The following is a 15,826-nucleotide window of genomic DNA, read 5'->3' as shown; positions in this document are numbered from 1 at the left end:
AGGGCTATGGCTCGCAACCTGAGCTCTGTGTCCACCTCGAAAAGCACCCACAGGATCCAGCCCTTCCCGGTCATCAGAGGGAAACTGAGGCAGGGAGGGGAAAGAGAGAGATGTGTCCAAGGTCACGATCGACGGTGTCCCCCAGGAGGACCTGCATCCCACCTCTCGGCCCAGGGTGACCTCTCCGTTCCAGTGTGACCTCTCTGTTCTAAGGGGCTGCCTTCCAGGTAAGCACCTACCCGAAGGGAAGGAGATGGCGAGGATTGGGAAGAAGCAGAATGATCAGGATGGAAACTGAATGCTGAGCTGACCGGCCTCCCCTTTGCCCGTCCGCCCGCCCGCCCGCCTGGCTGTCCGTCAGTCTGTCAGCCTGCCTGCCTTTCTCCCTTCTCTCCGGAACCAGCTCTGAAGAACAAGCATGTGCAGGTGCCCTCTCAGACCCACCAACACAAGCCCTTCAGGGGGCCTGGAGTCCACTCGGTCACAGGCACCCAGGCGAGCCCATGACGGGCCAGGGCTGGGCCCTGGAGAGCTTACACGGAGGCCCAGGAGAAAGCGGCGCATGAGCCCCGGAGAGGAGCACAAGCCCGTTGTGGGGCGAGGCAGGAAGTAGCAGAGCGGAGCAGGGGGTGGGAGCCGGCTTCCCGGGGCTGTTCTCCCGCTGAGAGCCTGTGGCTGCGGGCTGCACCTGCCAGGGCCCGCTGCGAGGAGCTAATTTCCTTCTTCCTGGGGATTCTGCCCGTACTCAGGATGCCACACGGGCTCCCAGGAGAGCCCGGAGACAAAAATGAGCGCGCGCACACACACACACACGCACACACACACACACACATTCACACCGGCTGTGTCATCGATCCTAACCAGGCTCGCCTGAGCCATGCCCACCACGGAGGCCCTGCGGCCCGCCACGCCCAAAGGCAGAGTGGGGATTTCTAGGGAGCCTCGAGTTGTAATTGAAAAATGATACGCAGGTCCCCCGGGAGCTATCTGAGCTCACCGCCATGTACCCACAAATACGATGCCCTGCTCAGAACACCCCAGGGCCGTCACAGGACAAAGAGGTGAACCTGTTTCTCAAACTCTGTTTTGTTTTGTTTTATTCCTACACAGGAAACCACAAGCAGCCTGCTGCTCTCCGAGGCACGCCACAGAGGTCTCTGATGTGGAGTGAGAGCAGAGCGTTTGTGGTGTTAACTAATCCCCAGCTGAAGTTCAGCATTTGCCTCTTGGAATACCAGTGTGTGCAGCCCAGCAGGTCTTGTGAGCAGAAGAAACCAGACACCTGCGAATACCACCCACGCCCACGCCGTGCTGGAATCACAGAAAGGCCGAGGGCCCCTGGTCCGGACATCTAGAATCTGAAATGTACTCATGGCCTGGTCACAGGTGGGCTACCCCACACGCGGAGACTCTGCTCCATGGAGGAAACCCTCGCCACGTCAGATGCCCACCTTTAGGCGATGCAGAGGGTGTCTGTGGAACGAAGGAGTTTCATGCTTCTGTGTAAGGATAGTTCTTGAGGTGTACGCGAGTAATTCAGTACCTGGCCTGCTTCTGGTCCCAGGGACTCTGGGTAAGAGAGTTTTCAGAGCCACCGCCAGGGCTGGGTCAGGACACCGCTGTGCGAAGTGCTCCTCTACTTGTGTTCTCTGCTATGTTTTCTTCCCTACACATTCACGCGATGCATGCTATCCTGCAGGGTGGCCACGGGCCACCGCTTAGCTGGCCACTGGGCCTTGGCAGCCGTGGCCGGGCTCCGCAGCGTGGGATGAGGGCAGCGGCACACACCCCTTACCTGAGGGTCGGAAAGGCGGGTGAGGTCCGGGTACAGGTAGAACTTGATGCCCTCTGAGGCCCCTGGCAATGTGACCCCCCGGATCAACAGGATCAGCAGCATGATGTAGGGGAAGGTTGCCGTGACGTACACCACCTGCCCGGAGAGGAGAGGGAAGATGAGGATGCGGTTGAGGGTACTGGGGAGAGAAGGAGACGATCAGGACCGTCGGTGGGCAGACTGGCCCTTTGGGCCAGGCTGCTGCTATTTCCTCGTCCCTGTACACCTGTCCGCTTTGTCTGTTCTTCCTTGTAGCTCCCCTCCCCCTATGTGGACCTCACAACCTGCATGCAGGTGCCCAGATCGTTTATTGACACAAGGTGACGTAGTGTCTGTGCAGAGTCCCTGCACACCCCCTGCGTACCCCCAACCCTCTCTGGATTGCCTATAGTGCTGAACACAATCTCAATGTGGGCCACACAGTCAGTGCGTCGCACCGAGGAAGTATGACCAAAAGAAAGTTGGTATTTTCTATCCACGGACGTGCAGCAGAATCCCTACCTCATGAGGGGCGTGCGCGGGTGGCCTGTCAAGCACTTCTAACCACGACCCTGAGGATTCCGCTTACGCAAGGTACCGAAAACAGTCAGATCAGAGGATGATAAAGGCTGAAGCAGGGCTTGCGGGGGGGGGGGGGGGGGGTCAGAGTCGTTCATCAACGGGCATAAAGTTACTATCAATATGCTTCAGAGACGGCTGCCCTAGTTTATTGACTTTTTTTGGTCAACCCTGTTCCTAGAGTCAATAGAAACATATTGCACAATTAAACATTTGTTAAGAGGACAGACCTCATGCCGGGGTTCTTTATCACAATCACATGAGATTAAAAAAAAACAAACAGGAAGGGGGGGGGTGATGGGGGGCCTCTTCCCCCTTGGCTGGCCGGTGCGGAAGGCCTAGGACATACTCTAAACCAGTGCTTGTCCAGTGAGTGCTCTGTCCCACGGCCCACAGAGAGAAACACGCAACGAGGCAGGACGGACGGGGGCTGGGCGAATGGAAGGAAGGGGGAAGCAAATGTTCCTACGACAGTCACGTACCTGGTGGCCACGGGCACCACTCCTCCTCAGCGGACACCCGCCCTCTCTTTACAAACCAGAAAGGTCCGAGCTAGCCCGAGGTCACCCAGCTAGTGAATGGCGGCCAGGCCCGGGACAGGCGCAGAAGGCCTGTCCAAATCGGAGGCCACGCGTGCAGTGACAAAGGCCCTCACACACACGTGTGCAGCCCCGTGTACGCAGCCTTCACACGTACACGCGCGGCCCCACGCATGTGGCCCTCACGGATAAGCACGTAGCCTTATGTGTTTAGCTGCCATACACACGTGGCTCTGTGCATACAGCCACACCGCCCCGCCATGTTCTTTCTCTCCTTTCCTTACTGAGTCTCTCAGGGAAGTTAAGTCTTCGTTGAATGCAGGACAGGGCAGAGTCTGAGCAGGGGTCCCCTAGACACAACCTGGAAGGTGGGGTTAATGTTGCTCACCCTCCCCTGCCCGCTCAGCCCCCAACTCCCCAACACCTGCACCCATGTCTACGCTGGCCACGGGTTCTCGGTACCACCCCCTCCCTGCTGCCCCGTGCAATGCCCTTCACGGAACAGCCCAGAGCCGGCGGCCACACGTCACAGGGAACGAGAGATCGGCGGTGGGCGTGCACACACGTAAGAGCGGCAATCAGGAAGGGCTGGTGGTCGTGCCAGGGAGCCACGCTTCCTCCGCCGTGTTGCCGATCAACCTTCACGTACATTCTTGATCCTTTTCCCCCAAGATGGAGCCTCCGGCCAGCTGGCTGCAGTCTATGAGTCTCGGGACGAGGCTTTCACTGCGGAGTTTACCTTTGCCTCTGTTGCTGACAGAGGTGAACCGCCCAAGATGCCAGCAGCCGGCCAGTGCCAGGTGTGTGTGGCTTGGCCAGCTCAGCCGCGGGAGCCCCCGCCCCGCTCCAAACCCACAAATGACGTCGCCACGCACCACCGCAGAGTGAGACTGAGATCCTGAAGTAACTCACGGACTAGAGTTCTGAACAGGCGTTGGCACGTTGACATCACATTTAGAAGAACTCTACTCCCTCCACGGAGATCCGCATTCTCCTACGCCTTTTGTAAAACCATAAAGGAAATGTGATATTTAAACGAACTATCCCAGGCTCACAGTGCAGATGCGTTTGACTGCCAAGACGGCACTGCTGGCTGACAGGCAGGCATGGCCTCCAGAGTTACCTCTAAGTCCCGAGTCAGGGTACAAAGGGCAACTCACACAAGCTGTGGTATCAAAGAATGCTGAATACAGCTGCCCTTGCTGCCCCAGCTCCTCTAAAAGCCCTCTTGAGGCTTCTTTCCTTGGCCACACTAGACATTTGAACCTCATCCTTGACTTTTCCCGAGAGCACCCAGAGACTGCCAAAACCATACAGATGTGATCATCGAGAGATGGCCCACAACGCGCATGCACGCTGCCGCCCATCCCTTCCTGTGCTCTTGCCAGACATCATTAATTGATCACGGTATTCTTGGCAGTGGAGCCTGGAGACCAACTCACAGCCCTCTACACAGAACTCCCCACAGCCCACATAAGTCAACTGCGATTAAGTCCATCCACCTGCTGTCCTGCATCTAGTCCGCACTTCATGTATCCCTTGTCAGTCTCCTGCAGGTCAACAGAAGGAAAGACTCAGGTTTTCTCCCCTAGGAAGACATGCTGAATGTGTGTGTGTCTGTGTGTGTGTGTGTGTGTGTGTGTCTGCGACTCTGGGGCCGTGGCACCCCTACACAGAGTCACCCGGGAAAAGGAGGCTGCAGGCACACAAAGTGCGTTTCCTCCATCTCCGAGGAAGGATTTGTCTAAGTGGGTTGGAGGATGAACTGCCCAAGGACAAAAAGGACAAACTGAAACAGAGCCAGGCAAGAACATGGGAAGGGGCACAGAACATTGTCCCCAGATGGTCACTTGGAGGCACACTGGCCTCTTTTCTCGCTTGTCCCCAAAGTCCACCACCATCAGGTTCAGTTGGACCTCCAATTCTTCCCTGAACTTGCACCCCCGCCCCATCCCCTCTCTCCCCGTCAGTGACACCCCCCTGCGCTCCACGCTGCAGCTCCAGCTTCAGACTCTGACCTGGCCTGTCTCTTCCCAGCTCCTCTGAGTCTTGGCAGGAGGCCACAAGAGCGTTGGCCTCCGAGTCGATGACCCTGGGACCAGACCCTGGCTGTGCCCGCGCGCACGCGCTGTGTGACTTGGCCGGTCTCCACCCCCTTCCCCCAGCCACCAGGTCCCTTGCGGCTGGGGAACATGCCAGGCTCATCCGGTCCCCTGCCTTTTCCCAGCCTCTCTTTGTCCACGAAGCCCGCCGCCAGCTCCTGGGCCACCCACGGCGCTGCCCACATCCCTGAGACGCTGGTCAGACGCCCTGCCCCATTCTGGGAAGCCATCTCCTCCCCGTCCGCGCTGGCCCCCGAGGCTCGGAGGGGGGGAGGGGGCGGTGTGAACTTCCTGTCCCACTGTGGCAGTGGCCTTTTCCTACGAGCCTCGCCGGGGGCTCCGAGCGTGTGTCTGAGGTCACGTGACCCCCGAGCTCCCCAACGTCCACCACCCGGCGCCTCGCGTCTGCCCAGCTCTCGTAGCCTCTGCTCGTGGGGTCCCGGTGGCTCATACAGATGTGCTCACCCCATACTGGCCGGGTGTGACAGACAAGGCCAAGCAGCAGGCAAAGCGGACCCTGGGCTCAAATGCAGAGGTCTGCGTAGGTCGAGGGGCCGTGCCCTCGCGAAGAGCCGGGGCCACCCAAATTCCCCCCTCTCTCTCTCCAGAAATGGAATCTGGTTGTGGCAAGTGCGCTTATGAGTCCAGGGCAGGGAGATTCACCTGCAAGGGGCTTCCTGGCCAAGTCCAGCGTGCCTGGGAGGAATAGGGAAAAGGCATTCTACGTGGGATAGCCGCAGTCAGGTCTCCCACAAGGTCAGGTCATGCCTGGCTCCCCCCCCCCCCCCCCCCTCCCCCCCCCCCCCCCCCCCCCCGCCACACTGGATGGGCAGGGGGGGGAGAAGGGCCAGGCCAGGCGACACCCTGCTCCCTTTCAGCAGGTCAAGTCTTTCTGAATACAAAGGTTAGCACAATTGGTGGTAATTATGCTGTATCCTGTCTTAATTGACTCTAATTGCTCATTTGCATCCCAATACGGGAATTGTGAGGTGTTTTCCTCCTACTTCCCGGACACAGCTATTTATTCCATAGCAGGGTCCTTGTCTGGTCATTGAGCCGGAGGGGGCAGCCCCTACCCTGCCATGTTGTTGGGGATGGTGGGATCAACTGGACAGCGAGTGCTGTTCAAAGGGCATTTGGAAAGGAGAGCGGCCCGGGGCCAGAACCCAGGAGCACAGGGCCAGCAGACCCACTGTGTGGGCAGCGCGGGCAGGGTCCACACCCTCTCTGGGCTGGCATTCCACACGGCCGGGAGTCACAAACCCAAACTTCAACCACTGTGGGACTACGTACTTTCTCCTCTACGCCCACCGATGCCCATACTGTGTTGCGTTATTTACTTGATACCTTCTATGAGCTGGCATGCTTCTCAGTAAGTCACAGGTGCCGAGAACCTGAGCCGCCACCGTGAGCTGGGATCTGTGGACCCAGGTGACGACAAAAGTGCATGCAGTGCAGACAGAGAGTGATAAAGCTCTGAGGGCGCTGGGTCTAGGCTGGGTTCTGTTTACTGAGCACAGCAAGAGGTACGGGTCCCAGAGAGTCACTAAAGGTGAGCTGGCACCCCGCGGTACCTGTCACTTCAGGAGACACGGAGTAGAGGGGGGCAACGGCCTCAGAGGGGGACTTGGTGCTCTTCCATCTGCACCGATCCATCGCTAAATTCGAAAGTAGCTTTATCTGCATCCACCCATTGCTAAAATCATCCTAGGGGCCGCTATGGTTTTCCTATCCTATGGGCTTCCTTCTGCATGTGCAGCAAAGAGCACATTTTTTTGGGGGGGAGGGGGAGTAGGAGAAGTGCTGCCTGGTGTCAATCTCAGCTCTCAAGGCTTCCTACCACAGAACACCAGTCACCTGCCACCTGCCATCCTTCTGGGGGCAGGAAGGCCAAGGAGCTCTCCAGGGTCCTGATACCAGCCACATAGATAGACACTGTTATCGCGGCCATTTCAGAGACCGGGATTCAGGTCTCCACAAGTTACGTATTGGTTCAGGGTTGTACCAGCAGGACAAAGGAAGGAGTCAATATCAGATCATCTGATTCCAGAGCCTGACCCCAACCACAGTGTGGAGCCCTGGGTACGTGGACTGTACCACTCGCGTCCTCTGGACCATGTCTTCTGCGTCCCCCCCCCCCCCCACCCTGCAGACCTTTGCTTTGGTCCCGCCCTTCACCTGCAAGCTCCTTTCCTCCTCTACCAATCGCATGCATGCTGACATTCAGGACGAGGCCGACCTTTGCCTCCCTACGGCCTCAGCTCGAGCCACCCAAGCCAAATGCACATTCCTCCAACAGCAATCCCAGGGCAACCTGAGCGGTGACAGCACACAGACACAGACCTCAGGGAGCTTAAGTTCAAAGCCGGCCCCCTGCACTTTTCTATGCATGTGACTCACTCTAGCAAATCATTCTAGGTCCTGATGCCGTTTTCTGTAAAGTAGGACTAATAACACCGTGGATGAATAACTCTATCCCTTTCACCTTTCCGTTCTTATTCTATGAGATTTGGGTCACAGTTTTATGTGGCAAGCATGGGGTTCCATGAGCCCATGTCCCCCAGGGCACCAGCCACGAGGCCTTGGCACATCGGCCTTCAGTAAACGGCAGCCCCCTTCTTATTGAGCTGTGTCCCGTTAGACCCTGGAATACAGTTGTTTCCTCCTCCTATTGAGCTGTATTTCCTGACACACTGGAGTACAGTTGGCTGTGTGTGAGTCAGCTTTCTGACACTGTGACAGAATACCTGAGATGAACAAGTTAAGGGAGGAAGAAAGGTCTCTCTTATGGCTCATGGTTTCAGAGATTTGTGCCACAGGCCTGTGGCAGCCCAACACATCATGGCAGCCTGTGGGGTGGAGGATGATGGAGGAGACTCACTCATTTCGTGGTAGCCCGGAAACAAAGGCAGAGACAGGAAGGGTCTCCTAGGCCCCAGACTTGCAAAGTTTCCACCACCTCCCAGGGTGTGACAGGCTGGCAACCAAGCCTTCAACACGCGGGCCCTTGGAGGATGTTCAAAATCCAAAAGATAGCAGCTGGTTACGAGCCTGGCTATTGCTTTCCTCACGTCCGTCAAGGCTAAGGGCCTGGTCCAGCTTTGTGAGCCCGGAAACGCTTCCTGCAGCAAAAAATGAACAGCTGAACAAAACCCAGCTCCTGAGAGTCCTGTGCCAACACATGAACCACCAGGACACAGCTCCATGTGCCTGCAAGTGACCGTCGGTGGGGACAGCCTCTCCATCCCAGAGTTCATGTGTCAGCTTCGGCCTGGGGAAAGTCACCCCGAGAGAAAGGAGCTTTGGGGTGCCAGGGTGACAAGATAGGTAAATAGCAAGCATGCTCTTGGTAAGCGTAAATCCTCGCCCACCGGCTAGGAGAGGCTAGCGTTTAAGCCTATTTCATGGTGAATTAGGATTAGCTGGGGATTCAATGCTATTGATTTTTACTAAGCATCTCTATAAAGGCTGCAAGAAATGAAAACAACGCCAGCACTGAGCGCAAGCGATAGAAACACCGTGCAAATGCACTGGAGCCATTCCTGCCGCGGAATGCACACCCAGTGGCTTGTGTAACGATGACTGGAGTCTCACCCAATCTTCTTCGGGCCCGAAGGCAGGTGTCGCCACGGGTTCTAGAGTGTCACTAGTGGACTCATCCCCTGGTGTGGGTTCACCAGTAAGGGGGGGGGGTGTTGTGGGATGAGAAACACCAGGGTCCCGACGACTCTCTCGTGGGCCGACGTGTGGATACGGGCATGTGGGTTGAGGCAGTGCTCAGAGGCCACAGCTGCAGCCGGGAAGGGCAAAAGCCCTGCGGGCCCCTGAGAGTACCTCTCTCCTCAGAGATGGGCAGCACTCCTCAGGGTCTCCTGGGCCTTTCCACGGCTTCTGCCCAGGCCACCTATCCTGGCTGTAGTGGATTCCTTTGCGAGCTGCCTCATCTCTGGCTATAGGAAGCCGTGTTCACCTACTGTTCTTGCCTCAGTGGTAATCCACCTTCTGCCCCCACCTCTCCACTCAGCCACAAGGTCCTCCCCAGCCCGGCCTAGTGGCTGCCCTTAGTCTATCTCTCTGCAGATAACAAACTTCCCTCATTAGGCTTTTTCTTATTTCCAGTCTGTTTCACGGGTCCATTCCCTCATGCATTCTTTTAATCAATAGCAATCCATCGATCACGCATCCGACACTGACTGCATTTCTCACGCACCAGATTGTGCGCTGGCACCGGAGCAAGCCCCACCCTCTGGCTCTTACGGAGGCAGCTGCCACGAACAGATTGCTAAGCGATTTCCTAGAAGTCAGAACTCGTACCATCCTATGGTTTCCACGTGTCCCCGAGAGTTCACGAGCTGAACACGCAATCCCCCACAATCACAGGCTCACGGCGTTAGAGAGGTGACCGGGACTAGCGAGGGTCTTGAGGTTGGGTCCCCGCATTGCACTCGTTGTGGTGTAGGATAAAGAGAGCCCAGGCTCACCAACCTCCCCACCCCACCCCCAGCCTCTCCACGCCATGCCCGTCAGCACATCAGGACACAGCAGGAAGACGCTCACTGGAGGCCAGGCACCGTGCTCTTAAACCTCTCTCCTCCAGAGTCACAAGCCAGTCAACCTCTCCTTCATGATCTGCAAGTAGTTGTACAAAGGGGTTTCACCATGGCACACCCACTCACGTGTGCAATGCATCTTGATCACAGACACCCCTTCCATTGCCCCCCTCTCCACCCCTATCCCACCCCTACACGCCTCCCAAAGTCCCCTGGATTCACCTTCACACAGTGAGCGTTGTGACTGAACTCGTCCACCTGCCCCCCTCCAAGCCCCCTCCCGCCCCAGACATGCCAAACTTCCTGGCATTCACTGCGTTAAAGTGTTCATTATTCACCGTGGAAGCCCACCCAGCAGCTGCCGTGCTTTTGTCGGCTTATGCATGTGGCCTTGTGTGTGTTTTCATACGTTTGTATTTTAGATTTAACTTCTACATAGGAGAGGAAATATCTGCCTTTTGTCTCCCTGAGCCTAACTTTACTTCATACATGACGATTTTTTTTTCAAGCCCATTCATTTCCCTGTCAATGACGTATTATTCTTCCTGATGGATAAAATTCCATTATATGTATTATAGGTGTATATATTTGTGTGTATACACAAATATTACACACACACACACACTAAAAACTACCCCAAATGAATCAATAATCCAGTTAACAAATGTTCAAAGGAGCTTATACAGATGCTTCTCTGAAGTGCAGATGGGCAATAAACACATGAAGGAATATTCCACATCTGTGGCCATAAGGAAACACAAGTCAAAACGACACTGAGATTTCATCTCACCCCAGTGAGAGTCGGCCACCCATGAAGAACACAAACACCAAATGCTGGCAGAGATGCTGGGGGTGAAGGAACCCCGTTACACCGTCGGTAGGGATGTAACTCGTGCAACCACTCTGGAAGTCAGGATGGAAATTCCCCTAAAAACCAAAACTAGAACCACTGTACTCTCTAGTGAGCCCACTCCTGGGCATCCATCCCAAAGACAGCAAGCTGGATTCAACAGAGCCCCCATGAACCTCTACTCTTTATCTGTTACCCCCGTCAGGCATTCTGCTATGGTTTACGTGGCTTTTCTCTGAATTGTAGCTGAAATTAAAATGAGGTTAAAAACAATACTTGGGTGCATACGTCCCTGGGACCAAACCCTTGCATGAAAAATAAACCCAGCCATGGTGGCCTGCACCTGTCCTTCCAGCTGTTCAGGAGGCAGGGACTGGGCAGATCATCGTGCCAGGCCAGGCCAGGCAAGAGCTCGCGAGACTCCATCTCCACAGAAGAAAGCCGAGCATGGCGGCATGCGCTGCCATCCCGGCTCCGTGGGACAGGTCAGGACTGCAGCCGGCCCACTGGAGGACCCCTGTGCTGGGCACACGCGACGCCCCTTTCATTTCTATCTGCCTCCACGACTCCCCCACCCCACAGGCTGCCCAGCAACCGAGCCTTATGGATGTCCGTGTCTCCACCATGTGCCCAGCAGCCCACAGGTGCTTAAGAAATGCAGGTTGCATCACGTGGAGGCACGTAGCTCCATAAAACAATAAGGGAAGACTACGTCGTGACGTGAGGCAGAGACAGAGTGGCTCTCCGGCTGGCTGTGTGGGCCGGGCCGGGTATCTGGGCCTCTCTGGGCCTCAGTGCACACCTTCATAGGAAGACATGGTCACACGGGGCTTCGGTGGCATGACACAAGCCGGCAGGCACTCCACGGAAGCAGCCCATCCTCTGAGAACCGACCTGGGGACCCGGCCAGCAAGGGCATCCCCTGCCACATTAATGGTGAAGGGCAGAGACTGCTGGGCTCCCACAGAGATGGGGGCGGTCCCCACACCCCAACCCCCCACTCCCCTCCTTCCCTCTCTCCCTCCCTCCCTCCCTTCTTTCCTTCTTTCCTTCCTAGCAGTCCTGGGGTTTGAACCCAGGGGTTCATGCTTACAAAGCAGGCGCTCCACCCCTCCAGCCACCCCGCCGCCCCTTTTCGCTTTGGTTCTTTTTGAGCCAGGATCTCGCGCTGGGGCCTGTGACCCTCTAGACCTCGGCCTCCTCTAGGGCTGGGATGAAAGGCACAGGCCTCCACGCCCAGCTTCCTTTTTGCTTCGCAGGCGGGGGATTGAGCCGGTGGATCCACACATCCGCACGTTATTCTCCTTCTTCATGTTCATTGAGACGGAAAGGTTGAGGAAAGCAGTGGTCACATGACCGGGGGGCGGAGCCCATCGCCGTCCACGCTGCAGCTGTGGGGGTCTAGAGCAGTCCTTGCGTCTGTAGTTGCGTCCACCAGGGGTGCTGGGCAGGGTGGCTGAGGGAGTTCTGCGGGGGCCGGGGCTGGGGGGCAGCAGGCACGTGTGGGTCTGGTGATCACCAATACCCTGGACCCCGGGGCCGAGGCCTCGTGCGTGCGGCGGCAAGTGTGGCCCGCGTTCTCAGCGGGGCTCCGGCGCTGGCAGGAAGGAAGGCATCTGCTGTCCCAGCTCCCACCTCCGGAGCCACGCTCCAGAACCATCCATGACTCGCCTCTGCTCCCGGACCTTATCTTGACACACCTGCACGCTTAGTCCTGAAATCTGGCCCAGCCGAACGTTTCTGCGGTCGGTCATCTTGCCTCTGCCCTCCCGGCCGGGCCTCCAGCGGAACCCCTGGGTCTCGGCTCTGGGCCAGGCCTGGCCAAGGAGCGAATGAGCCCAGGGAGAGGAGGAGACGGCTCTGCATGTGCCCCAATCCTCTTCGGCAGACCCCAGCCCGCCTTCAGCCTCGGCCACAAGCTGCGGGGTGCTGGGTCTCGGTGCCCTCCTCCGTCTCCTGTGCAGGTCAAGTTCAACAAGGCAAGCGCGGTGCGGAGCCCAATGGCAGGCACAGGGCGGGTGCTCGGCGGGAGGAACCAAGCTTCGAGTCCCTGCCTGTCCCTCGCCAGGGAATCTGTGGCACCCCCCCGGCCCCTCCACCTTACTCCGTCACCCCCGTCTGTTCCTGGCTCTTGGACAGGGGTCTTGCACACCGTTCCCGCAGGTTCTGCTGTATGTTCCTCCCTCCACCAAGATGGGGCATCCTTCAGCTGTCCCCGCAGCCACGCCGGGCGCACAGCGAGAAGCACGGTCGCTCGTGCGAAGTGCCATGGGCGTCTCACCGAAAGCCAGCGGGGCCCCCAAGTGCCATGGGCGTCTCACCCAAAGCCAGCGGGGCCCCCCCCCCCCACACAGCCCATGTCACAGACTTGGGGGCTCACCCAGTGGTCAGGTGCAGCCCTCGCTGGGGTGGCTAGCCCTGAGGACCAAATGATAGATACTTTTGTAGCCCTGTCTCAGTGCCCCTGGTTCAACCCAGGTAAGGAGGAAGAGCAGCAGGAGGGTGGGAGGAAGGGAGGGAAGGAGGCTGGAAGGAAGGAATAAAGGGGGAGAGGGGGAGGAAGAAAGGAAGGAAAGAATTGAGGGAGGAAGGGATGGAGGAAAGAAGGGAAGGAAGGAGGGAGGAATGAAGGAAGGGAAGGAGGGAGGGAGGGAGGGAGGGAGGAAAGAAGGGAGGGAAGATGGGAGGATGTGATATCTGACTACTGTCATGTTGTCTTTCACCGGACCTCTCTTTCTTTCCCTCTCATGCTTCTGAGGACCCAATAATTGTTTAATGTACCTCACTTTTCTGGGCACCATGGCCTCCTGGGGCCATGTTGGTCATCATCCCAGGAAGGAACTGGAACTATCTGTGGTTTCGCTCAACTCCCACTCTGTGGGCAAACTTGTACAGAGTTGCTATCTACAGACCATCCATCTACCCAAACATTGACCCATCCTCCTACCCACCCATCCTCCTACCCACCCATCCCCCTGCTCACCCATCCCCCTACCCACCCATCCCCCTACTCACCCATTCCCCTACCCACCCATGCCCCTACACACCCATCCCCCTACCCACCCATCCCCCTACCCACCCATCCTCCTACTTACCCATCCCCCTACCCACCCATCCCCCTACCCACCCATCCCCCTACCCACCCATCCTCCTACTCACCCATCCCCCTGCCCACCCAGCCCCCTACCCACCCATCTCCCTACCCATCCATCCCCCTCCCCACCCCTCCCCCTCCCCACCCATCCCCCTACCCACCCATCCTCCTACTCACCCATCCCCCTAACCATCCATCCCCCTGCCCACCCATCCCCCTACCCATCCACCTCCCTGCCCACCCATCCCCCTGCTCACCCATCCCCCTGCCCACCCATCCCCCTACCCACCCACCCTCCTACTCACCCATCCCCCTACCCACCCATCCTCCTACTCACCCATCCCCCTACCCATCATCCCCCTGCCCACCCATCCCCCTACCCACCCATCCCCCTGCCCACCCAGCCCCCTACCCACCCATCTCCCTACCCACCCATCCCCCTACCCACCATCCCCCTACCCACCCAACCCCCTGCCCACCCATCCTCCTACCCACCCATCCCCCTACCCACCCACCCTCCTACTCACCCATCCCCCTGCCCACCCATCCCCCTACCCACCCATCCTCCTAACCATCCATCTCCCTGCCCACCCATCCTCCTACTCACCCATCCCCCTACCCACCATCCCCCTACCCACCCAACCCCCTGCCCACCCATCCTCCTACCCACCCATCCCCCTACCCACCCACCCTCCTACTCACCCATCCCCCTGCCCACCCATCCCCCTACCCACCCATCCTCCTAACCATCCATCTCCCTGCCCACCCATCCTCCTACTCACCCATCCCCCTACCCATCCATACCCCTGCCCACCTATCCACCCATCCACTTACCCACGTCTCTACCCATCCATCTATCACATCTATCACACACTCATCCATCACCCTTCATTTCTTATTTAAGTCCGAAGTTCAGGACAGGCACCCTGTCCTTCAGAGCTCATTTCTAAGTGGACAAACCAGATATAAACAAATCGTTACATTTGTCAACATGACTGGAGTGCACAGTGCACCGCCCGCAGTGGAGAGCCTGTGTCAGCCACACACAGAGCCCCGGGACGCACACCCTCTGCTATGCAGGCAAGCCGAGCTGCCTTCGTGCAGGGACAGCCTCCCTGGCCTCCACCTCCAGCCCCTCTCCCCCTCCTCCTGCCGCCACTCATCAGCCACTCATGGTAGAAACATCCGGAAGCCTACCTCCATGGTGGTTCCGGTCACTACAGCCCCCTCATGACATCGAGAGACGAGAAGACGCGAGATGAGGAAGCTGCTGTTTTAAACTCAACTTGGGTTTTTGTAATTAAGAGTGCGTTCATGAATCAACACTAGAAATCTAGGTGTGGCGGCTCAAGCCTGTAGTTCCAGCCACTCGGAGGCAGAGATCGAGAGGATTGTGATCCAAGGCCACTCCTACAAAACGTTGGCAAGACCCCCATCTCAATCACTGGCTGGGCCTGGTGGTGTACGCCAGTGATCACAGCAACACAGGAAACAGAAATAGCAGCATGATGGCCTGGGGGAAAAGCTGGAGCTCAGGGGGCAGAAGCCTGCCTAGCAAGCGTGAAGCCTGAGTTTGAACCCCAGCTGTCGTGCGGTGTTATGTGTGATCCTAAAGAGCTAGGTGTGACCAGCGAGGTGACAGGTGTGTTTCCACGGACATCGCCGCCCACAGGACCACTGCCGCGGGCTGCCGTGTTCCTGTCAAGTCGGAGGCGAGAGGACAGCCCCTGCAGGCGTGGGCCTTGGTGAACGCATCCTCAAGGAAGACAGCAGCTGCGTCCGCCATCTGCCCGGCCCGACCTCCCTCCTCCCGCCCTCTCTGAGGAGCCCCGAGGCCCTTGGCCAGCGGGGTTCCTGCTCATCTGCCCTGCTATCCTGGACGCCCCCCTGCCCAGCACCACGCTCCGGCGCCGGGCTCCTAACTCCATTGTGCCTGACTTGGCCTCGTTCTTTCTTTGGGGACAACGCCCTCACCCCCTCCTATCTGGAACGTCTCATGGCTTCTTCCTTGACAGAAGGGGACACTGAGGCTCGGAGAGACCAAGTGATGGGAAGGAGTCACACACAGCAAGAGCACGGGGGGGGGGGGTAGAGGGGGTGGCCAGCGCTGGGGCTAGCTAGGACCATGGTCCGTCGGAACCCCCAAACCACCATCCGTGCCTCTGCGGTGCCTGGCAGGGTGCTGGCGCTCTGTGGGGACGGAGTAAGTGCTCCCCGTGTTTGTGGCTCGGCTTCTCTGGCAAGGCCGCCGCGTTCAGGGAGTAGGGCCTCTTTGCTCTTTCCCTTCCTGCCGGGGTGA

At 58.0% G+C, this 15,826-nt stretch overlaps 1 protein-coding gene across 1 annotated transcript in view; it reads right to left on the bottom strand.

Annotated features, from left to right (window-relative positions):
• The window catches only part of Slc6a11 (solute carrier family 6 member 11), a 63,320-nt gene that overhangs the window by 18,958 nt on the left and 28,536 nt on the right, over positions 1-15,826 (bottom strand). The window contains exon 6 of the mRNA XM_048355042.1: positions 1,796-1,930. Coding sequence (XP_048210999.1) covers positions 1,796-1,930 — 135 coding nt within the window. The remainder of the gene's footprint in view (positions 1-1,795; positions 1,931-15,826) is intronic.

Source organism: Perognathus longimembris, chromosome 10, assembly GCF_023159225.1.
Source record: "Perognathus longimembris pacificus isolate PPM17 chromosome 10, ASM2315922v1, whole genome shotgun sequence".
Classification (NCBI taxonomy): Eukaryota; Metazoa; Chordata; class Mammalia; order Rodentia; family Heteromyidae; genus Perognathus; species Perognathus longimembris.
Note: the sequence above shows the minus strand (reverse complement) of the source record. Positions and strands in the feature narration are given on the sequence as shown.